Below are 22,273 nucleotides of genomic sequence, written 5' to 3' on the forward strand. Positions count from 1 at the left end.
AGAATGTATGACATTTTTGTTTTTTTAATTGCATTACAGAAAGAACTTTATCACAATATTCTAATTTTCTGAGACAGTCCTGTATGTGTAAAAAGCTGGAAAGGTATACAAATTCATTTCAATGTATTCAACACCTTCTGTAAGTGGAGACAGTTTAGTACTCTGACTTCTTTGCATGCAATCAGGCGCCCAGCAAAAATGACCATGCAGAATCCTCCTATGAGGTGAAGAAGAACCTCGGAGCAACAGCTCCAGGTCTGAAGACGCCACCCTGATGTTATCCTGCAAGATAATGTCACGGTGGACGTCTGCCAGCTGAAGCTTAGTGGAAGCTGGATGGTGCAGCAGGGACAATGACCGCAATTGTTTGTAAATCCAGTAAAAGAAAATCCGCCCTTTTGGAGCGGCTCAGGCAGAGGCCAGACTTTAACCTTCCAGAGTTGCAGGGAACCGTTCACCCCAGACGCCCCAGAAATGTGACCAAAGTGAAGGAGCTCTGGAGAAATTAAAACGTCAGGGATTCCTCCTTAATATCTTGCAGGTGGAACCCAGACCTCACACTCGCGCCCGCTCCAGGTCGCTGCTACCAAAGGAAGGGTGACCAATGATTAACAGTCAAGTGAAGGGAATATTCCTGGACAGTTCAAGACTTACTTTAAATTAAATTCACAGGTTCATTCTTATTCAACTGGACAATCCTCAGATCTTCATCCTCCTAAATGTCTCACTTGTAGAGGTCAATTTTCGGTGAGATTTAGGGACTAAATTGTGGAATGATTTTTCCCACTTGGCAAAGACGTTTGAAGGACCACTTGACTGCTGTTTTGTAACTGTTTTCCCCACGTATTGTTGTATATGTATCCATGTTCTTATTTACAGGACTGTCTCAGAAAATTGGAATATTGTGATAAAGTTCTTTATTTTCTGTAATGCAATTAAAAAAACAAAAATGTCATACATTCTGGATTCATTACAAATCAACTGAAATATTGCAAGCCTTTTATTAATTTAATATTGCTGATTATGGTTTACAGTTTAAGATTAAGATTCCCAGAATATTCTATTTTTTGAGATAGGATATTTGAGTTTTCTTAAGCTGTAAGCCATAATCAGCAATATTAAAATAATAAAAGGCTTGCAATATTTCAGTTGATTTGTAATGAACCCAGAATGTATGACATTTTTGCATTAGAGAAAATAAAGGACTTTATCACAATATTCTAATTTTCTGAGACAGTCCTGTATATATTGCATTATTAGTTTTGCCATCACTTTTGTGTGGTTATACTTTTTGTTTTTGTATGTTAATCTTGTGTTCTTTATAACACATAAAATTTTAATAACTTCGGTGGATGCTTCAAATAAACCCATTGGGTTTTTTGCCTCTTCCTGCACCTATAGTATTTATATTTGATATTTCCTGTATATTTTTAAAACTGTGCAAAACAATAAACTAAACTAAATCAACACCACCATGCTCAACGGCTGCGATCAATGGAGACGCCAGAAATGTTAATTGTTTATCAGCTTAAGAGCTGAGTGCTGTCTTTTACCCAATCTGTCAAACATATGCATAAACAGGAAGCAAGTAACCAAACCAAAAAGCAGCTTTATTATACTGATTCGTATACTTCATTGACAAGTGATGTTATTGTGAAAAGCAGGCCGTCGAGAGATTTAATTACCATCATGTTGGTTGTGCAATAACTACGGCGAGTACTGAAGTTTTGTATTTGCTATTGTTTTCAATATTAAACAATAACTTAAAAAACAATGTCATAGAAACAAACAGCCTTTATAAAGTACAGTTACTATCACAAAATAATAGTACAGCAGTGTTTTAGAAATGCCCTTATATCACAAACGGCATCACTGGATATTGCTCAAACCCAGCAGCCTCCGTTTCTCAGACCTGCACACGCTCTTCCTCTCAAACACACAAGGCTTTCTGATCGCCATCCGTTCATACTGCATTTAAATATGCCCACCGCTGCTGTTTCCTTCTGTCGCCAGAGTTCAAATTACAGCTTCCACCTTGATGCGTGCTAAATTCAGCAGCTCCTACCTACAGTAATATGATTATACAGATATCACAAGCAGATGAAAGACATTCGGGGGGAGTAGTAGTAGTTTAAGGTCAGGTCTATCCTATGCGACTGCAGACTTTTCGTTATATACTTTGTCGAAATGTCCAGCTTTGCGGTTGAGGAGATGAAACAGACAGAGATATGTAAAGATAACTACTGGTTATGCCTACACTTCACAGCTTGTGTTTGAACCGGTTACGCAGGCACTGATGCAGATATATTTGGCTGAGAACGTGTTAGTTTCACCACATAAAACAGAATGAGGTGAAGGTCTAAGCAGAAACACAAGGTGTGTATGATACAGTCTCACTGGGACATAAATAATAAACATTTGGCATGCTTGACAGTAGTCCTTCCCTACTGTGAACTCAGAAAAACAAAAAGAACTTATGGAATACCACAAAATAATCATTTCGTATTTGCATGTTTCTACGGAGCCGCTCTGGTGACATTTGAAAAAAATAAAATAATGCGTGGCCACGAGTTATGTATCTCGTGCCCAAGTTTACTCGTGGATGGCATTATAACCTACTGTCTGGACTTCGTGGATGCAACTTCCTTGGTGGTTATTCATCATTAATAACGGTAATTATAGTCTATTTATATTAAAGAGCAAGAGTATTGTCATGGCGAGTGTAGTAATAACATGTGACATTTGAAAAAAATAACATAATGCGTGGCCACACATTAATAACTCGTGGCCACGAGATATTAACTCGTGGCCACAAGTTTATTAATGTACGACGGAGTATTAGGGCCAAACTAAGAAAAAAAAAAGGAAATTACGAAAATAAAGTCATAATAATATGAGAATAAAGTCGTAAAATTACGAGAATAAAGTCATAATGTTGCGAGAATAAAGTCGTAATATTACGACAATAAAGTCGTAATATTTTGAAAAAGAAGTCATAATATTACGAGAATAAAGTCGTAATATTAAATATATTATAAATATATAAATATAACTTAACAAGATGCTCAATATTCAACATTTTAACACACTCTTCCTGTTAGAGTTCTCAATTACCACTTTATTCTTGTAATATTACAACTTTATTTTCATAAATTACGACTTTATTTTCGTAATATTATGACTTTATTCTCGTAATATTACGACTTTATTCTCGTAATATTACGACTTTATTCTCGTAATATTACGACTTTATTCTCGTAATATTACGACTTTATTCTCGTAATATTACGACTTTATTCTATTACGACTTTATTCTCGCAACATTATGACTTTATTCTCATAATCTTACGACTTTATTCTCATAATATTACGACTTTATTCTCATAATATTATGACTTTATTCTCATAATATTACGACTTTATTCTATTACGACTTTATTCTCGCAACATTATGACTTTATTCTCGTAATCTTACGACTTTATTCTCATTATATTATGACTTTATTCTTGTAATTTCCAATTCCAATTTTTTTTTTTGTCTTAGTTTGGCCCTAATACTCCGTCGTATTAATGCGTGGCCACGCATTATTTTATTTTTTCCAAATGTCACCAGAGGGGCTCCGTATGTCTCTATTGCAGTGTTGCGTAAAAGCAGACTACACAGTGGGTCAGGCTCCCTGCTCGTACGGCGCACCGCGCTGTTGCACGTCAGACTGTCCTGTCAGCCCCCGAGCGCTTCCGCACAACCTTCTCCTCCCCGACCTGGTCCACCGCCAGCGTCTCCAGCTCCGCCTGCGGCGGCGCCGGGGGAGGGGTGCCATGCGGGATGCGGTGCGCCACGCCCACGTGGGCCCTGTACTGACGGTCCCGGGCCGGGCTGTGGCGGGGGCTGGCCGTGGCCCCCAGGGGCGGCACCGGGGGGCGATCCGAGGAGATGGGGGGGATGACGGCCGGCCGCTCGCGCACCACCTGAGGTTCGGGGGACTCCCTGCCCGCCTGCAGGAAGGGTCTGGGGTCGGGCATGGCGTCCACCGGGTCCCGCAGGACCAGCCGCTTGCCGTCCGGGCCGAGGCGGTACACCTCGGTCAGCTCCGGGTGCAGTGGCTGCGACAGGCTCTTCTTCATGCGTCGCCGGGGGGTTTCGGGCTGCCGGTCCTTGGCCGGCGGAGGCGTGGGCTTGTACGAGGTGATGGGACTGACGTTGGGGCTCGCCTCGGACGAACTTCCTGCCAGAAGCTTTTTCTTGGTGGCGTGAAGTTGCGAGGTGAGGTACGCGATGGTGCTGGCTCTCTGCTCCAGCTCCCCAGACAGGACGGCCAGCTTGTGGCTCTTCATCTTCAGCTCTTCCAGGTACTTCTTCTCCCTCTCTTTGATGGTGTTTTCCAGGACAGAGATCATGGCGTTCTTCTGCTCCAGGTCGCGCAGCAGCTCCGTGTTCTCCTCCTCCTTCTTCTTGAGCTGGGCCTCCAGCTCCTCACACCTCCTCTGCAGCTCCCTGCATCGCACCTCGCTGCTGTCTGTCACGTGATCAACAAACACAACGGCTGTTACATACATGTATTAAACCACATATAACCAAGTGAAAACCCCCTGATAAGATACTGCTTGAGGGAGAAAACATAGATGAAAGATGGGGTACATGGGGCAGATAAATATTCTATTATAACAACTGTTATGGTTATTCTTTAACTATCACTATCGTTTTCCCTCTTTTGGGAATTGACAGTTGCCTACTATCTTAGGTATATTTACACAGGACTGTCTCCGAAAATTTGAATATTGTGATTTTCTGTAATGCAATTAAAAAAACAAAAATGTCATACATTCTGGATTCATTACAAATCAACTGAAATATTGCAAGCCTTTTATTATTTTAATATTGCTGATCGTGGCTTACAGCTTAAGAAAACTCAAATATCCTATCTCAAAAAAATAGAATATTCTGGGAATCTTAATCTTAAACTGTAAGCCATAATCAGCAATATTAAAATAATAAAAGGCTTGCAATATTTCAGTTGATTTGTAATGAATCCAGAATGTATGACATTTTTGTTTTTTTAATTGCATTACAGAAAATAAAGAACTTTATCACAATATTCTAATTTTCTGAGACAGTCCTGTATGTGCTTGCGCAAGGATGCCCAAATTCAAATTCTAGGTTACTTTTATTTATTTATTTTTTCCTACTCCCTTCTTTCCCTTTTCTTTTGTTTTTTCCTTCTTTTTAATTTTTTCCCCTATTTTTTCTTCTATGCATAGATGATGTGACTCTGTTATTCATTCTCTCTCTCTGTTCTCTCTTTTCCATCTGGCCTCCAGCAGGAGGGTCCACCCTTATGATCCAGGTCCTGGTCCAGGTTTCTTCCCTCCTAAAGAGGAGTTTTTCTTGCCACCGTTTATGTAATAATTGCTCGGGGTTTATGTTCTGGGTCTCTGGAAAGATCCTAGAGACTTCTGTTGTAAAAGACTCTATATAAATAAAATTGAATTGAATTGTCTTAATATGTTTACAAATTGTAGAGCAACGTGTATAAGCTGCCTGTCTATTTAGAAAAAATGTATAATTTATAAAAATTTAATAGCAAAAAAAACAAAGTGAACACACACACACACACACACACACACACACACACACACACACACACACACACACACACACACACACACACACACACACACACACACACACACACACACACACACACACACACACACACACACACACACACACACACACACACACACACACAGGATTAATCTTTAGTCCATTAAGTGCAGACAGGCTGTCAGCTGGCAGACAGTAAGAAGCTCCAGACTCGTTGCAGCAGGCAGAGCTCCAGTCTCACATTACAGCTCTGCTCATATCTGACCTCCATCCCTGCTGCTCCAACCTCACCCCACCCCACCCTGCCACGCCCTGTTACAGCCTGCACAGTCATGTTACAGTGGCAAGAGAAAAAATAGGGTAAACTCCTGGTAAGTGACTGGTTCTCTGCATTCATTTGCTATAATATGAGATCTGATCTTCACTTAAAGGAGACTTATTATGGCATCTAATACCTATTTTAAACAGGCCTTGAATGTCTTAAAAACAAGATTTTGATTGTTTTTGCTAAATAAATGAGAAATTCAGCCTCTGAGCCATGTCTTTATCTTCCATCAGTTTCTAACCTCATTATCTATGCTGGATTCTGAGTGGGCGGGGCTATGATAATGAGGCTCTGTGCTGATTGGCTGCCTGAATGATGCGATACACCGCTACGAAAAAATGGCGGAAGCTCCGGCCGGTGGAGTTAGTTGTGGGCGTGGTTTCACGCATCGGAGGCCAACCTATGTAAATCGCTCCCGTCGTTACGTAACGAAGGGAGCAGAATCTGAAGCCACATCACACTGGACGGCTCATCCGGGCGGCTGTACAGACACTGCAGAATTTGGTTGCTTTCCTCCTTTTCTCTGAGTTGGCAGGCTGAGGGGAGACCACTTTATATATGTTAAAGCAAGAGAAAACCTTTTCTTCATAATAGGTCTCCTTTAAGTCACAGTAAGAGACACACTATGTCTTTAAGCTGAAAACATACAAGGTGTCACAGAGCTGGAGGAAACGGTATGCGAGTTGATGGCTGGTTGAACATCCTTTTGCAGCAAGGAATTTAAGCTACTGCTGTTATTGCTCTGGATCAGACCTGGACAACATTCAGGAGGAGTTTTTGACCTCTCTTTTTGGAGAACTGCTTGAGCTGGACCAGTGTTTCTCGGTCCCGGCCTTTAGTCACCACTAATCTCAATGATTAGATGTTTCCTTGCTTCATTTGCTTCGACACCTGATCTTAATGAATGGGTTATTGATAGACTTCTGGAGACCTTGATAGTGAGCCAATAAGGTGAGCCATGTGAATCAGGACAGTCAGAGCAGGGTAGTGGTAGCGGATGGATGGATGGATGGATGGATGGATGGATGGATGGATGGATGGATGGATGGATGGATGGATGGATGGATGGATGGATGGATGGATGGATGGATGGATGGATGGATGGATGGATGTAAATTTGATAAAAGACACTCCAACATTTTAAATTAGCTGTTTATAAGAATCAACCACAAAGTGATTCAAAGTCAGACGAGAGACAAAGTAGCATTGAGACCAAATACTCTTAGTATTTGTCTGCATAAAGCCGGAAAGGAAAATCTCAGAGTGTTTTGGCATCAATCTGTCCACAATTAGACAACCTGTCTGTAACCTGAGATATTTAAGTACTCTGGTTATTCCTCCTAGATGTTGGTGCTGAGCCAACTCAAAATCCATCCATCCATCTATAGCTACTTATTCAGCAGGGGTACGCCCAGGACAGCTCGCCACTTCAGAATCCTCAGTGACTGCGTTTTCATGCATCAATAACCCTTTTAAAACCTGAATATTGGCAATAACCCGAATTTGCACGGCCATGTAAACACCAATAACCCCTTTGAATAACCCGAATTTGCTCATATTCCTGTTTTTAAAAACCTGAATCTGACCCCTGGGTTACTCCTTTTAAAACCCGAATATTTGGTCATGTAAACGTCTAACGGAATATCCCGATCAAACGGAACAGGAATTTGTTTTCTGCGCATGCTCTGTTCACAAGGAATGTCTTTTGAGTCCAGGAAGTTCTTATAACACGGAGAAACGCAAGACCAGGCCACACTTTTGGAGTGAGGAGGAGACTAATCACTTCATAAATGTAATGAAGGATACGAACATTTTGGCATTTGTAGACGGTAAAAGTACCGGGATAGCGAGATTTACAAGAAGGTGAGCGTAAAGTTGCACGAAGCAGCATTTGTTTTGAATTTTGATACAGGAAGAAGAAGCGGAAATGACGCTAATTGCGTCATCACGTTCTCCGCGCGTCGCTTGTTTGATCCAGATATCCCGAATGATTAATTACCATGTATACAGGGATAAACCTGTTTGCTCACGCATGTAAACGGAATATTCCGAATGTTTCAGTAACCGGAATATTAGCAATAACCCGAATTTTGACTGCATGTAAACGTAGTCAATGAGGCAAATAGCACTTTGGCAATTCATAATCATAGTGGAAGAATGTTCTGTGGACTCATAACAGAAAAGCTGAATTGTTTCGGAAGAATACACAGAACTACTAATAGTGATAAATGCTGCAGGTTACCAACATCGAAGTACAGTGGGGTGAGTATCATGGTGTGGGCTTGTTTTGCTGCCATCACCAGGGGGAAATGTCTTACAGGGTAATATCAAGGTGACTGTCAGCCTGCTAAAGCTTTGTAGAACTAGGATGATGAGCTTAAGCACAGGAGTAACGCCGCCAAAGCAAGGTTTCAGTCACAGAAAATCCTTTTGGCGTCGCACAAAACTCGTGGAGAAACAGTCAGGAATTCCTCCTGAATGTTGTGCAGGCCTGAGGCAGAGATGCTGGAAGCATTTGCTTAAATCCTTTGCAGCCAAAGCAGGTTCAACCAGCTAATGACACGAGGAATTGTAATTACCGTATATGATTTGTGCATGTCTATTAATTTGACTTAAATGAATATGCGATTAGGAATGGACGATATTTTACTGTTCACGATATACCGTCAAAAAAATTCCCCACGGTAAGAATTTGTCATCTCGCGTTAAAAATGATAAATTACCGTTGATAACGTTTTTGTGTAAAGCTGATTTATGGTTCTGCGTTAAATCCACGGACAACATACGTGAAGGAAGAAAGAAAGAAAGAAAGAAAGAAAGAAAGAAAGAAAGAAAGAAAGAAAGAAAGAAAGAAAGAAAGAAAGAAAGAAAGAAAGAAAGAAAGAAAGAAAGAAAGAAAGAAAGAAAGAAAGAAAGAAAGAAAGAAAGAAAGAAAGAAAGAAAGAAAGAAAGAGAAAGAAAGAAAGAAAGAAAGAAAGAAAGAAAGAAAGAAAGAAAAGATAAATTCCCGTTGATGACGTGTTTGTGTAACAAACATGGCGGATCTGAGAGCGAGGAGCTTCAGTCATTACAGTTTTTCAGTACAGGTGTACTAATTTAATTGGTTTTTATTAATTCAATTTAATTGGTGTAGTTTAGTAGCATTTAGTATTTTTTTTAGAGCAGTGATTTGGGGGCTCCAAAGACTGAATGGGGTGATAGAATTATAGTTACAAAGGTGGAGTTGAATTGGTATTTTTTTATCGTCATTTTTATCGTTATCGGCCAGAAATGATCATGATACATTTTTTAGTCTATACCGCCCATCCCTATATGCGATCACATTTTATGGAAAATTAATGCAGAAAAATCTATAAATTCAAAAGAAAATGTGCAAAATACATGGAATAAGAGTAAAATTAAATCTGTATAAATTGAAGGGTGTTTGTAATTCAATCTCTACTTTACTAATCCAGTCTCCAGTTACGATGAGAACTAGTCAGCTGGTTTTTCTCTGGGTGGTGGGTGATGGGGGTGCTGGATTTAGCAGCTGAGCAGGTCGGAGGCCATGCATTAGTGCTCTGACAGATAACCTCATTTCCTGCACTCAAATTGTTCAGATGTCCTCTACTGACACAATAGCAGCCTCTGACAGGAGGTCTCAACAATATTGATCCAGGGGAGCACTGCCACAAAAACGCCCAACAAACCATGATCTGGGCGACGTGTCACATGCCTCCTGTTCAGTCAAACGCATCAGCGTGACCGTCAGTGCTCTGTAAATACATCTAATTCCAGTAACTGGCTGACTGTGCCCTGCATCTGGGTCTGAATCACACTAGTGATGGGATTTTTATTTCATAGCCAGAGTTTGTGGGGGGAAGGGCAGCTGGCAGTGAGCGATGGGAGCTCTGAGCTCAGCCGGGAGTCCCACAGTGCAACGCTTCCTGGGTGGGACTGTTTCCTGAAAACAAAGGGAATTACACCTGTCCACCAATATAATTTCATATTTCAGCAAAACACTGATTACCAGCCATCTCTGCTGTAATTTTGCTTAAAACCTCTGAGCACAGTTAAATAAGAAAAATATATCATCATTTGTTACTTGAGGTATCTCTAGGTTTCTCTAATTTTGCTCAAAAAACTCTCACATGGAAAGTACGGCTTCTTAATAAAACCAGGGGAAACTGATAACAGTCGCTTGAAGCGAGATCAACCAAATTTCTGCAACAAATAATAACAATCACTTATCACAGAACTGCTATAGGAGCACTGATGTGCAGGCTTGGACAACGTGGTGTGATTGTTGCTTACTTGACGGATCAGAACTTCTCACAGTGAGCTCGTAGGTCAGGTCTGTTGACAAAACAAAAACAAACAAGAGTTACTAACATGATACGCGAGGTTCCCACACAGACAGGTACAGTAAAAGCACTTACATGTATGGGGAGAGTACGTTAAGAGTTCTTTGTTAAACAGCTGACGCAAATAACAAAGGATGCTGTTTTTCTTGGAGAAAACCTTAATATCTCTCCCAAAGGAGCAGAACTAATAGGTCTTGTGATCGTTACTGTGCAGGGTGAACTCACTATAGCTTGAGAGGGTTTATCCCTCACAATGTAGCCCCTGGGAAGTTTAGGAGTAGCACCACAGCATCTCATCGCTGACTTTTGCTACCAAATATCTACTTGGGACCAGTGGCGGCTGGTGATAAAAAATTTGGGGGGGGCGCACTGGCGAACTGGGGATTACAACACAACTATAAACTCTACTTGAACACAAATTTTTTTTGTTATTTTTTATTACATATCACTACATATACATATACTACATATACATGTAGCATATTTTACATAAACATATTTAAAATTTTTCAAGTAACAAAATAACATATTTGAACCATTTTTCAGATTTTTTCAGTTATTATATAGAGATATTGACAGATATTGACAGAAAATTGGTTCAAATATGTTATTTTGTTATTTGAAATTTTTTTAATTTGTGTTGTTGGTGAGAAAATAAGTTTCTGTATTTTTCTTATTTTTGTGAGGGGGGATATATATTGTTTTTCGGCACTACCTTGTTCTCTATAGCTGATATAACATGAATTACTCCTATGTGGGATGAATAAAGTTCTTATTTTTGTCATCTCAGAAAATTAAATATATTATATTTGGTGCCTAACTGTTTCCCAAGTATAATAGTGCGTGTGTGAATGAATAAATGAGACGTAAAACGTAAATTTCTTTGTAGAAAGGCGCTTTATGAAAATAAGTCAATTTACTAGTATTAGTTTACAGCGCAGTCTTGCCACATCCAACATGGCGGCGACGTTGACGTATCGCAGCAGCTCCATGGGGCGGATACGGATACATGTCTATGGCTGTGACTCCGTTTGTATGCGAGTGACAGATACAGTCGCGCGTCTACACTGTCAGGGGTGTGACTTTGATTGACAGCTCATGAATCAATCAGATTGGATGAAGAATGACATTTTTTTCCTTGTATTTTAATGGGGGCGCCGCCCTAGCGCCCCCTATTGACAAGCCGCCAATGCTTGGGACATTACATCTGTACCTGTATTTAATTCAGGATGCTCGTATGATGCGTCTCCACATGTGCACGCCTACCTGTGCATTGTTGCTGTAATCTCCGGATCTCTGAGTGTAGCCCCTTCAGAGTGCTAGCATGGTCCTGCTGGAGGAAGAGCAGGTTTTTCTGCGCACTGTGCAGCTGATTTTCCAGTGTAACATTTGCTGATGCCATTGTGATTTATGTTTGGACCCACACCGGCTTGCAACCTCCACATACAGAAAGAGACAGAGAAAGAAAAGAAGCAGAGGGAAAGAGGGAAGATTTTACACAACAGTCAAATCTGTCAGCCTGAATTAATATTCGCGCTTCTTGCTGCAGAAAGGTGTGGAGAAAAGCTCGCACTCGGCTTGTTGTGCAGTCTTGCCAAAAGTAATCTGCATCACATAGCCTTTGGACCAACTACTGGATAACAGGATCAAGTGTAAAAGAAAAAGGCATAAGCATAAATCAGTGTACACATTACCAGGGAAGAGTAAATGATGATGATGGTAGACAATTTATGTGTGAGCTGTCAAAGTTGAGGTGTTAATAATGCATTAACGCAAATGCATTTAACAACACTTTTTCTTTCTAACACCAGATTAACACGCGGACAATTAAAAAATATGACCCCCAGCTCAACCTGTATTTTGGAGAAACAGGAAGGGATGCAGCTGTAATAGACTGTAAAAAAAAATATTAGTTTCACCAAGTATAATAATGGATGAGGCTGATTTTTACCAGGTGCTTAACAAGCTATGTGTAAATAATACTAGCGAGCATCTTCTATAATATTGTAATTGTACATATGATTTGCACAGATGCACCATTTTGTTTGTTTGTTTGATAAATGCAAATTGCGGGTTAACAAGTGATGATGGCTAGCCACTGGCTGAGTCCGCTGTCAATCAAAAGGCCAGCCTCATATTATAAATACATTTATTTCTTTATATTTTTTTCATTTCATTTCATTTCATTTATTCCCCTAATATGGTTGAAAAAATGAATGCGTCTCAGAGCTTTCTTTTGACCTCAACAAAAGTATCTGAGAAATGATCTCTAATTATTGTGGCATTTAGCAAAATTAAATAATTCTGATAATCCTGACTGACCTGAAACAGGAGAAGATTAGTCTGATTTAAAGTAGACACTGAGACAAAAAGTCTTTTTTCACAGTGTATGTAAACTTCTGATATTCTTTTCAGCATTGATGCTGCCTTTCCAGATGTGTAAGCTGTCCGTGCCAGAGACACTAGTGGAACCCTGAGCCAACAGAGATGCAGGTTTATGAACTAAGCGCTAAATAATAAGCTGGACGGTCACTCTCCTCTGTAGTGTGGAGAACAAGTGGTCCACGCTTTCTGCACAGAGTAGTTTTCCATTTTTTCTCAGACTATTTTAAAAGAGCTTTGGCTCTTTTAAAATAGTCTTTTTAAATAATTTTAAACAGAGTCAACGGCAGCGCTACTGCACTGTGTTCACATATGGATTCTTCTTTGCATGATTCTTCTGAGCCATGATCTGCAGTTGTGGATTACATGGTGAACTGTGTTTACAGATAGTGATCTGGGGAAGTTCTCCTGAGCTTGTGCAGTGACTTCCAGTGGAGAATATCACCTGTTTTTAAACGCAGTACCACCTGAGGGCACGAGGCCAACATAAAAAGCATCTTGTTTTGACCTTCAGTTTTGTCCCCTGTGAGATTCCTACTACTACTACTACTACTGTCATTGAGCAGACGCTTTTATCCAAAGCAACTTACATCTGAGAGAACAATTTTCCCAATTCTGTGAATGTTTTGACCATATAGATGGTGAGATCTTCAAAGCCTTCACAATTTTACATTGAGGAACATTTTCCCGAGATTGTTCAGAAAGGTTTTTGATGCAGTTTGTTGGCGATTGGTGAACCTACGTCAGTCTGAAATACTCCTTTACACCGAGTCCTGCTACTGACCTGATGACAATCAATCCTGTTGGTTGTCGAATGCTCCTCCAGTTGCTTTTGATTTGTGCCAATTACTTTTCCAGCCATTTGTTGCCCCTGTTGCAACTATTTTGTGTTGCTGCCATCAAATTCAAAATGGCAAAATGTCTCTGTTTCAATATCTGATATGTTGTCTTTGTTCCTCTCATATCTATAACATCTTGGGTGTTTCTCAATCAGAAGCCCTGGATGAACAAGGAGGTCAAGGAACTGCTGAGGAAGAGGATCAATGCCTTCAAGCCCTGGGATAAGGAACTATACCAAAGATCCTCTATACAGAAGATAGCGCATTACCGTTACTGCCAATGGTATGAAATGGTATCCACTTCCTGTCTCCTAAGTGGGCGTGGTCGCCCCTCTCCCCACATCGTTTTGGAACATACAACACTAGATACAGTACAAATTTCTTCCAAAAAGACTTAAATAGTAAAAATAACAGTATTATTAAGCAAAGAAGCAAGTTTTAATTTCGTTTTAAACTTCATTTTATCCGATGGGAAAACGATGAGAGCCAAATCTTGCGAGAATGTGTTGCTCAGACAGAGACAGGTCTCAAACAAAGTTCATTTTCTCCTAATCTGTCGGTCTGAAAATTGCCATTTTGGTGTCAGAATGTTCAGAAGGTTTGTGGCTTTTGGAAAATGGGTCCCATATTTACTTAGGTTACTATGGGGCGAAGGAATTGGTAATAATCTGTGCTGCTCACGTTCACTTTTCCCATAGGACTCAATAGACTCAGGACCTACTTCCTGTCTCCTAAAAGGGCGGGGCAGTCACGTGACACAGATACAGGAAACCGAACCGATTGGGCTGTCTAGTTTATTGAACGTCTCTGACTATACAGCTGTGCTTGTGCTGCTCTGAAGAGAGAGATCAGGGATGCCAAGCCAGACTACAGGCAGAAGATCGAGCAACACCATCATTAAGTTCGCAGATGATACCACGGTGGTGAGGGTCTCATCTCAGGAGGAGATGAGAATACTTACAGGGTGGAGGTGGAGCGCCTCTCAAACAAGCTAATCTTGAACACCTCCAAGTGGAAGGAACTGATCGTTGACTTGAGGAGGTGTAAACCAGATTCAGCCAATCACTAGAAATGGGGACAGGGTGGAGGTGGTGTCATACTTCAGGGCATCCTCATCAGTGAAGATCTAACCTGGACTGCTAACTCCACAGCGATCCCGACGAAGGCACAACAGAGACTCTACTTCCTGAGGATTCTCAGGAAGAACAACTTCTACTGTCCTTCTACCGCTGCTGGTTGGAGTCGGTGCTGAACTGCAGCATCGTTGTGGTTCTCCAGCTGCACTGCAGCAAAGAGCGAGCAGCTCCAGAGGGTCATTAACGTCGCTCAGAGACTGACGGACCCTCTCCCATCTCTGGAAGACACTTCTAACACCCGTTGCCTCAGGAGAGCCCGCAACATCATCGGAGATTGCTGCCCGGAACACCTTAAACTCAAACTCAACCAAACCCTGAACTGCTGTCAACTTTCAATCTACACTATGTGATAAATAATCTGTTTTTTACACAGCACGTGCAATATCCCTGTTGTAGGTGTACAAGTATGTATGTATGTATGTTCATATGTAATATGTATGTTAGTTGTATGTCTTTGCACCATTTTATTTTTCTCTGTTGCTTTGCATTGTTGATTTTTTTTTCACGAGAGCTGCTATATTTTTAAATGTTGTGCTTCTGAGAATTCTGATGCTGATTGGACATTTATTGAATCAAGATTGATTTCATACTGTATGACAGATGTTTTGGCAAGGTTTTTGGGGAGGAATATTTAGATAGACTTTAAAACTGGTAATTTTGGCACAAAATACTGTTGAGGATTTTAAGATACCAATATATAATTACTTGTTACATTATAAATATGTGGACACATGTACCTATTTCGGGTTTGTTTGTATTAATTATTCTCTTCAGTATCCATTCTTTGTGTCTCTAAGATCTGCGCAAAACTACAGTATATCTGGCACCTTTATTGGCTCTTCATAACCAAGGACAGTTCATACAACCACATCACTTCAGGCATTATCCTGTCAGAACGAAGAATGGTATAAAGTGCTTTTGTGGCCTCCTGCTGATAACAGAAAAGGCTGCAAGTGGTAAAGCTTTCTGAGCTATTCTGGGAAACCCCTGGGATGAGAGATATAAAATATTTTGGAAATAACATAAATAATACTAGGTTTTGCACTGGAGTTTGACATATGATAGTTAAACACCTAATCAAAATGTGAATTTAGAGTTGCGCTGCAGTAATTCAAATAGTTTTTATGTCTCATGTCTGCCTCTATGATGTTTTGTTCCAGAATGAAGATATTTTCACCGTTCCAGGCAGTGAGGTTTTGTATCTAAACCAATGAAAAGCTAGTGTTTCTAACATGCAGCAGTTGTTTTCTAGTTCCATTTTTCTGGGACATGCTGCGTAGTCGTCTTATATGATGTTAGCTACATGGCGTAGGAATTGTCTTTTCAGTAGAAATGATCTTAACAGGATTTAAGGCGAGGTTTTTCCATTAGTTTTTTGTTGTGCTGTATGTGTATATTGTTAAATGCTTTGTGATGGAAAGTTCTTCAATCATGTGTCATTTCATTGCTAATGTGACTACTGGGTGATATTATGCGAAGTGGATACATGTCAAAGTGAGATTGTAGCAGAAGAAAGCTTCGCAACCAATAGAAATTAGTCTCATTGTTAAAAGCACTAACAAATGAAGGTGCTAACTAGGAATGGGCGATATTTTACCGTTCACGATATACCGTCAAAAAAATTCCCCACGGTAAGAATTTGTCATCTCACGGTAAAAACGATGAATTCCCGTTGATGACGTTTTTGTGTGAAGTCGGATTTGTCGGATGGTTCTACGTTAAATCGACGCAGAGCTATGGCGTAGGTTACGCGGCGACGCGCAATGTACAGTGTGTGTCGCCGCATACCCTACGCCGTAGCTCTGCGTGGATTTAACGCAGAACCATAAATCAGGCTTAAGAAACATGGCGGAAGGCGGATCTGAGAGAGAGGAGCTCGTTGTTAAACGAGGCTCCAGCTCCGTTATCTGGAACTGGTTTGGATTTAAAAAGAGAGACGAGGAGCAAACATCATCTATTATATGCAGAGTCTTCAAAAAAACAGTGAGTGCAAAGGATGGCAATACAAGTAATTTAACATATTATTATATATAACAGCAGCTGCTGGGGTCTCCACCAGAGTGGTGTAATAATTGGTGTAGTTTAGTAGCATTTAGTATTTTTTTAGAGCAGTGTTTTGGGGGCTCCAAAGACTGAATGTGGTGATAGATTTATAGTTAAAAAGGTGGAATTGAATTGGTATTTTTTTTAAATCGTCATTTTTATCGTTATCGGGATAAATGCCAGAAATTATCGTGATACATTTTTTAGTTCATACCGCCCATCCCTAGTGCTAACCAGATAAATATTAGGTTGAAACTTGAAACCTGGCATTTAGTGGATGTTGCTTGTACAATCCATCCAACATTGTTTTTGATAATGCACCACACCCTAATCCTCAGCAACAGCATCCTCCACCAGCATGACAACCATTCTCAACACACTGGAAAAGCAGCTCAGGAATAGTTCAAGACCAACAGAATCTCCAAACTCCTGAGGTAAACCTATAGAACATTTTTCAGATTCAGATTCAGATGACTTTATTAATCCCGTTGGGAGGTTCCCTCTGGGAAATTGTCAAAAATTGACATCATCATATGGTTCTAACGTTGTGGCTGATTTGTGTACAAGTGCTTGCTGCCATTAACAACAAATCACTGAAATTAGTTTATTGATTTTGACCCCTAACAACGTGTGGGTATTTGAACAACAAGCATTTGACCTAATTAAGCTTTAAATTAAATTCCTCTCAGCCACTTAATAATCAAATGCAGTGCTCATATGAAGATTGGCAACCAAAAATAAAAACATCACAGCTGAATACATGAATGCAACCCAGGACGACACTGGGTGTGGCAAATCCGTCTTAAAGAAAGCATCTTCTTTCCCTGACTCTCATCACCTCCCTCTCTTTGTGGGATATCCTTGTCTCTTTAGCCTTAGAAAAAAAAAAGGAAAAACAATCACTCAGTCCAACATCCCCCTCTGTCACACAGCGGTATCTGGCTAATGGTTCACAGCACACCGATCCCCATAAAAAAATATTCCCTGGCAGAGAACAAGCCGCTCTCCGCATTCATAAACGTGTTTAAAAGACTTAGCCAGATCTTCTCACTCTTACATCACCAGCAACATGAATAATATATGTAATGACCCCTGGATGGACACACTCCTTAGCTTCAGCAGTCACCAGAGTATTTGTGTCATGACTTACATAGAAAAAGGAAATGCCTTCCACTACCAAAACGCACGCTGGTCCCAACACATGCAGCCAGTGGTGTATCATAAAGGCTGAGGAGATAATCTATTATTGATGAGCAATGTGGAGTCCTTCCGGTAAACCCAGCCCTGCAAGCATATCTCTCATCCCAGCTCTTTCCTAGAATAGCTCAGAAAGCTTTTCCGCTTGCAAAGACAATGGCCACAGCCAACTACAATATACCAAAGCTCCTATAATAAAGCATGGAGGCGACACAAATAGTAAAAGGAGTAAGGAAGAAAGCAGGGGTGCAGATCCGATGTCAGGATTCGGGGGGGACACCAATGTGATTTTAATTTTTAATTTTTTGCCAATACGCAACTCATACCATGCCATAAATTGGTAAAGGCGTGCCAAAAAATACTGCACAGGGAATCATTTATTGTGCTTACCTTTCTTGTTTATTTGTCCTAAACAGCCAACAGTGTGTGTCACTGCTTACTTAACTGTTATATTCGTAAATCATAATTTTAAGGGTTTTGGGCGTGTAGTGTCTACTCATCTCAAATTCTTCTCACCATCTTCCTTTTATCCTATGGGACTACTTTATGCACGATCAATTGATATATGGATGAAATATGGAGCCCTAAACAAGTTGTTTAAACTAACTGATCATGTTTTAACACAGTTATGGTGGTAAACAGTTCTAAAAAAAAAAAAAAAAAGGACCCATTGCTAAGAGCACAATAAACACAGACTAAAAAAAAAATGTAAGGAGTGGCAATAGTTTCATTCTGTACACCTCAAAACGCACCGTGGATGTATTATTTTTTTAGAAATATATTTTTAATAAATATTCTACATATTCAACCTTTGAATGAATGAATGAATCTTTATTTCGGCTTGTACAGAACAAGATGAAAAGGAAAGAAAGAAAAAAAACAACATTTCTTTTGCCGAAAAGGTGTAGCTGAAGCCGTAGCTTATAGTGCCTACCCTTTTTTCTTATGATCAGCTTAAATATGAGACATTAGCTTTTACTCAGTGGAAAAAAACAATACATAAAGAAGAAAAAAATAAGTAAGACAAAATATAAAATTGACGTTTCACATCCTAGAATGTTTTTGATAGTATACTTTATAATTATAGTGTTTTATATTTATTTACAGTATTTTCTTTAAACAATTTCTTAAACTTGACGATAGAGCGACACATTTTTAGGTTGTTGTCACAACTATTCCAAATTTCTCTAGCCTTAACTGATGTACATTTCTTTTTAATATTAGTTCTTGCTGTCTTTAAGTCCCCCCGTCCCCCCCGGGATCTGCACCCATGGAAGAAAGCTAATCTAATGTCGTATCAGATATACCCTTAATTATTGCCTTTCCCCCAATAGACCCAAGTAGTGTTTCCACATACGCTGTTACATTCATAAATCATAATTTTAAGGGTTTTGGGCGTGTAGTGTCTACTCATCTCAAATTCTTCTCACCATCTTCCTTTTATCCTTTCTGGGACTACTTTATGTACGATCAATTGATATATGGATGAAATATGGAGCCCTAAACAAGTTGTTTAAACTAACTGATCATGTTTTAACACAGTTATGGTGGTAAACAGTTCTAAAAAAAAAAAAAAAGGACCCATTGCTAAGAGCACAATAAACACAGACTAAAAAAAAAATGTATGGAGTAGCAATACTTTCATTCTGTACACCGCAAAACGCACCGTGGATGTATTCTTTTTTTAGAAATATATTCTTAATAAATATTCTACATATTCAACCTTTAAGTCCGCCCGGCCCCCCCCGGGATCTGCACCCATGGAAGAAAGCTAATCTAATGTCGTATCAGATATACCCTTAATTATTGCCTTTCCCCCAATAGACCCAAGTAGTGTTTCCACATACGCGATATATAAATAATCGATGAACTGCAGCAACATGAACACTAGGAAGAAGTTGACCTCCTAATCCAGAAGAAGATGATAATATAAACATGCAGGGAGGGAGTTTCAGCACCTGCATTGCGGACAGCAGCCCAGGAGGAGAAAGCAGCTGCTCCTCATGCAGGGATGCTCATCAAACCATACATTAGATTAGGGCTGCCTGTGAACCACTAATACATATTTCCTATTTTTGTCTAACGCAGAATGCAAATCCTTGCATTTATTGGGTCATCACAAAGACTGTCCTTGCAGTCAATATTAAAATATTGCTGCTATCCAGGTTCTGCAACCATTAAAAAAAGCTCTGCTGCCGACAATTAAGAGGGTTTTTAACCACACATATTTATTTTTATTTTTTTTAATGTCACTGCATTAAAACATCAGCCCATGCACGTGGATTACGCTTTTATTTCTAGTAGCTCAAAGGCTGAATTATGGTCTGCGTTAAATCGACGGCGTACCTACGGCGTAGGGTACGCGGCGACGCGCGCGTACGCCGTACTGCTCTGCGTCGGTGTAACGCGGAACCATAAATCAGACTTTAGCCATATAGCTCCTGACGCCGATACGGGAGCTCAAACGTTGTCACCGGTGAAAAGCTTACCTTTACAGCTAAAGCGTAACCGAGGAGTGGAATAGCTCGGGGAAATGTAAGTGGTAAATGGTGGATACGGGGAGCAGCAGCGGCGGCTAGGGGCAGTAGTCCACCTTGCGGGGCATGTCGGGGATGTTGTCAGGTCCTCGCCCAGCTCGGCTGTGTCAGTCCGATCATCTCCCGGAGCTACCAGACACAATAAAGCGGTGCATCATGGGAAAACAGTGCAACTAAATACATCAATAAATACATATCTAAGTGAATACATTAACTGTTTTATATGAATTTTAGTAATTATTATTATTATTGTTATTATTGGAATTCAATTTTTGAAGAAAAACCACGCTAAATCTTGTTTTTACCAACCTTAAGCGACCGGAACTGCGCGAAGAATCTTCAGTTTACGGAGCAGGGATCAGCGTCATCACCATGGTAACGGATTCCGCACCTGCTCAGTCAAACTACAATCTCTCCATCTAGTGACACGCCGTTGTTATTGCAGCCCAGTTTAAAATGTGTTAGAAATGTTTCACAGTACGTGGGCGTGAAGTTTATTATAATCAGTACTCGGGATAAGGGGGGATGGCATCCCCCCTGAAATAAAAACGGTCAAAATCATCCCCCCTGAAATAAAAACGGTCCAAATCATCCCCCCTGTAAAACTGTCATCCCTCCTTTCCATCCCTTATGTCATTTCATCAATGAATGTGGTTTTACTGCTATTTCAACATTTAGAGTCATCACCAGAAAAATAACACCAGAAAAATAACTTATTTGACAATTTTCACCTGTTTCAAGTAGATTTTCACTTGAAATAAGTAAGACAAATCTGCCAATGGGACAAGATTTATCTTCTCATTGCAAGAAAAAAATCTTGTTCCTCTGGCAGATTTTTCTACTTATTTCAAGTGAAAATCTACTTGAAACAGGTGAAAATTGTTGTTTTTTCCAGTGATGAGTCTTGTTTTAAGTGTAATGAGATTTTTTTTACTAAAATGAGACATTTTAACTAGAAATAAGACAAATATTCTTGTTAAGATTTTGAGTTTTTACAGTGATCCATTTCACTTATCCTGTGAAGGACAGAGTCATATTGATAAGTTCAGAAAACTGTTTTTTATTGTTGTGTTTTGATGTATTTGATGTAAGCCCAGTGGATATTTAAAGCTTACAGAAGGCTGCATTTAACTGCTGCTATGTCATTCCTGCAGTATTTCTGCAGGTGTTTTGGTCAGTGCTATTATTTGTAATATATTATATTATTTGTAATCAGCACAAATTATCTGTCCCCATATGATAAAATCCACCATCACCCCTGATTTTTTTTACAACTCGAGTACTGATTATAATATGTCTAAAACTACCCAAATTACAATTATTATTTTTTTATTTTTTATATATTAACATACAGTACAAACAGCGACAAAAGACGACATCAGTTAGAATGATAAGTATCTAGGTGTGTGTGTGTGTGTGTGTGTGTGCTTGTGTGTGTGTGTGTGTGTGTGTGTGTGTGTGTGTGTGTGTGTGTGTGTGTGTGTGTGTGTGTGTGTGTGTGTGTGTGTGTGTTGTGTGTGTGTGTGTGTGTGTGTGTGTGTGTGTGTGTGTGTGTGTGTGTGTGTGTGCGTGTAAATAATATGATGAAAGTAGATGAATAAATTAAGAATATTAATTCGACAATAAATAAGTAAAAAAATAAATAATTATCATATAGAGTGGTGTAGCATGATATAATATAAATATAGCATAATAATAGGCAGCACGGTGGCTTAGTGGTTAGCACTGTTGCCTCACAGCAAGAAGGTCCCCGGTTCAACTCCCAGGCCCAGCAGGGTCTTTCTGTCTTGCATGTTCTCCCCGTGCTAGCGTGGGTTCTCTCTGGGTACTATTAGGTTAATTGGTTATTCTAAATTGCCCGTAGGT

The 22,273-nt window shown here is 39.9% G+C and overlaps 1 protein-coding gene across 1 annotated transcript; it reads right to left on the minus strand.

The window, feature by feature from the left end:
* Positions 1-1,610: 1,610 nt before the first annotated feature.
* ccdc92 (coiled-coil domain containing 92) lies at positions 1,611-20,780 on the minus strand. Its single transcript, XM_061729834.1, has 5 exons — positions 20,717-20,780; positions 20,360-20,536; positions 11,540-11,710; positions 10,224-10,265; positions 1,611-4,517 (listed from the first exon to the last, which is right to left on the minus strand). Exons 3-5 carry the CDS (start codon positions 11,673-11,675, stop codon positions 3,709-3,711), a joined length of 987 nt encoding a protein of 328 aa, XP_061585818.1. The 5' UTR covers positions 11,676-11,710; positions 20,360-20,536; positions 20,717-20,780; the 3' UTR covers positions 1,611-3,708.
* Positions 20,781-22,273: the final 1,493 nt, after the last annotated feature.

The sequence above is a fragment of the Cololabis saira genome, chromosome 9, assembly GCF_033807715.1.
Source record: "Cololabis saira isolate AMF1-May2022 chromosome 9, fColSai1.1, whole genome shotgun sequence".
Lineage (NCBI taxonomy): Eukaryota > Metazoa > Chordata > Actinopteri > Beloniformes > Belonidae > Cololabis > Cololabis saira.

What these genes read in the sequence shown, in the direction of transcription:
- ccdc92 (XM_061729834.1), bottom strand. Translation starts at nt 11,675, where the DNA reads ATGGCATCAGCAAATGTTACACTGGAAAATCAGCTGCACAGTGCGCAG. An exon ending in ATTACAGCAACAATGCACAG is followed by an intron (nt 10,266 to 11,539) that starts GTAGGCGTGCAC and finishes TTTTGTCAACAG; the next exon opens with ACCTGACCTACGAGCTCACT. An exon ending in GAGAAGTTCTGATCCGTCAA is followed by an intron (nt 4,518 to 10,223) that starts GTAAGCAACAAT and finishes ATCACGTGACAG; the next exon opens with ACAGCAGCGAGGTGCGATGC.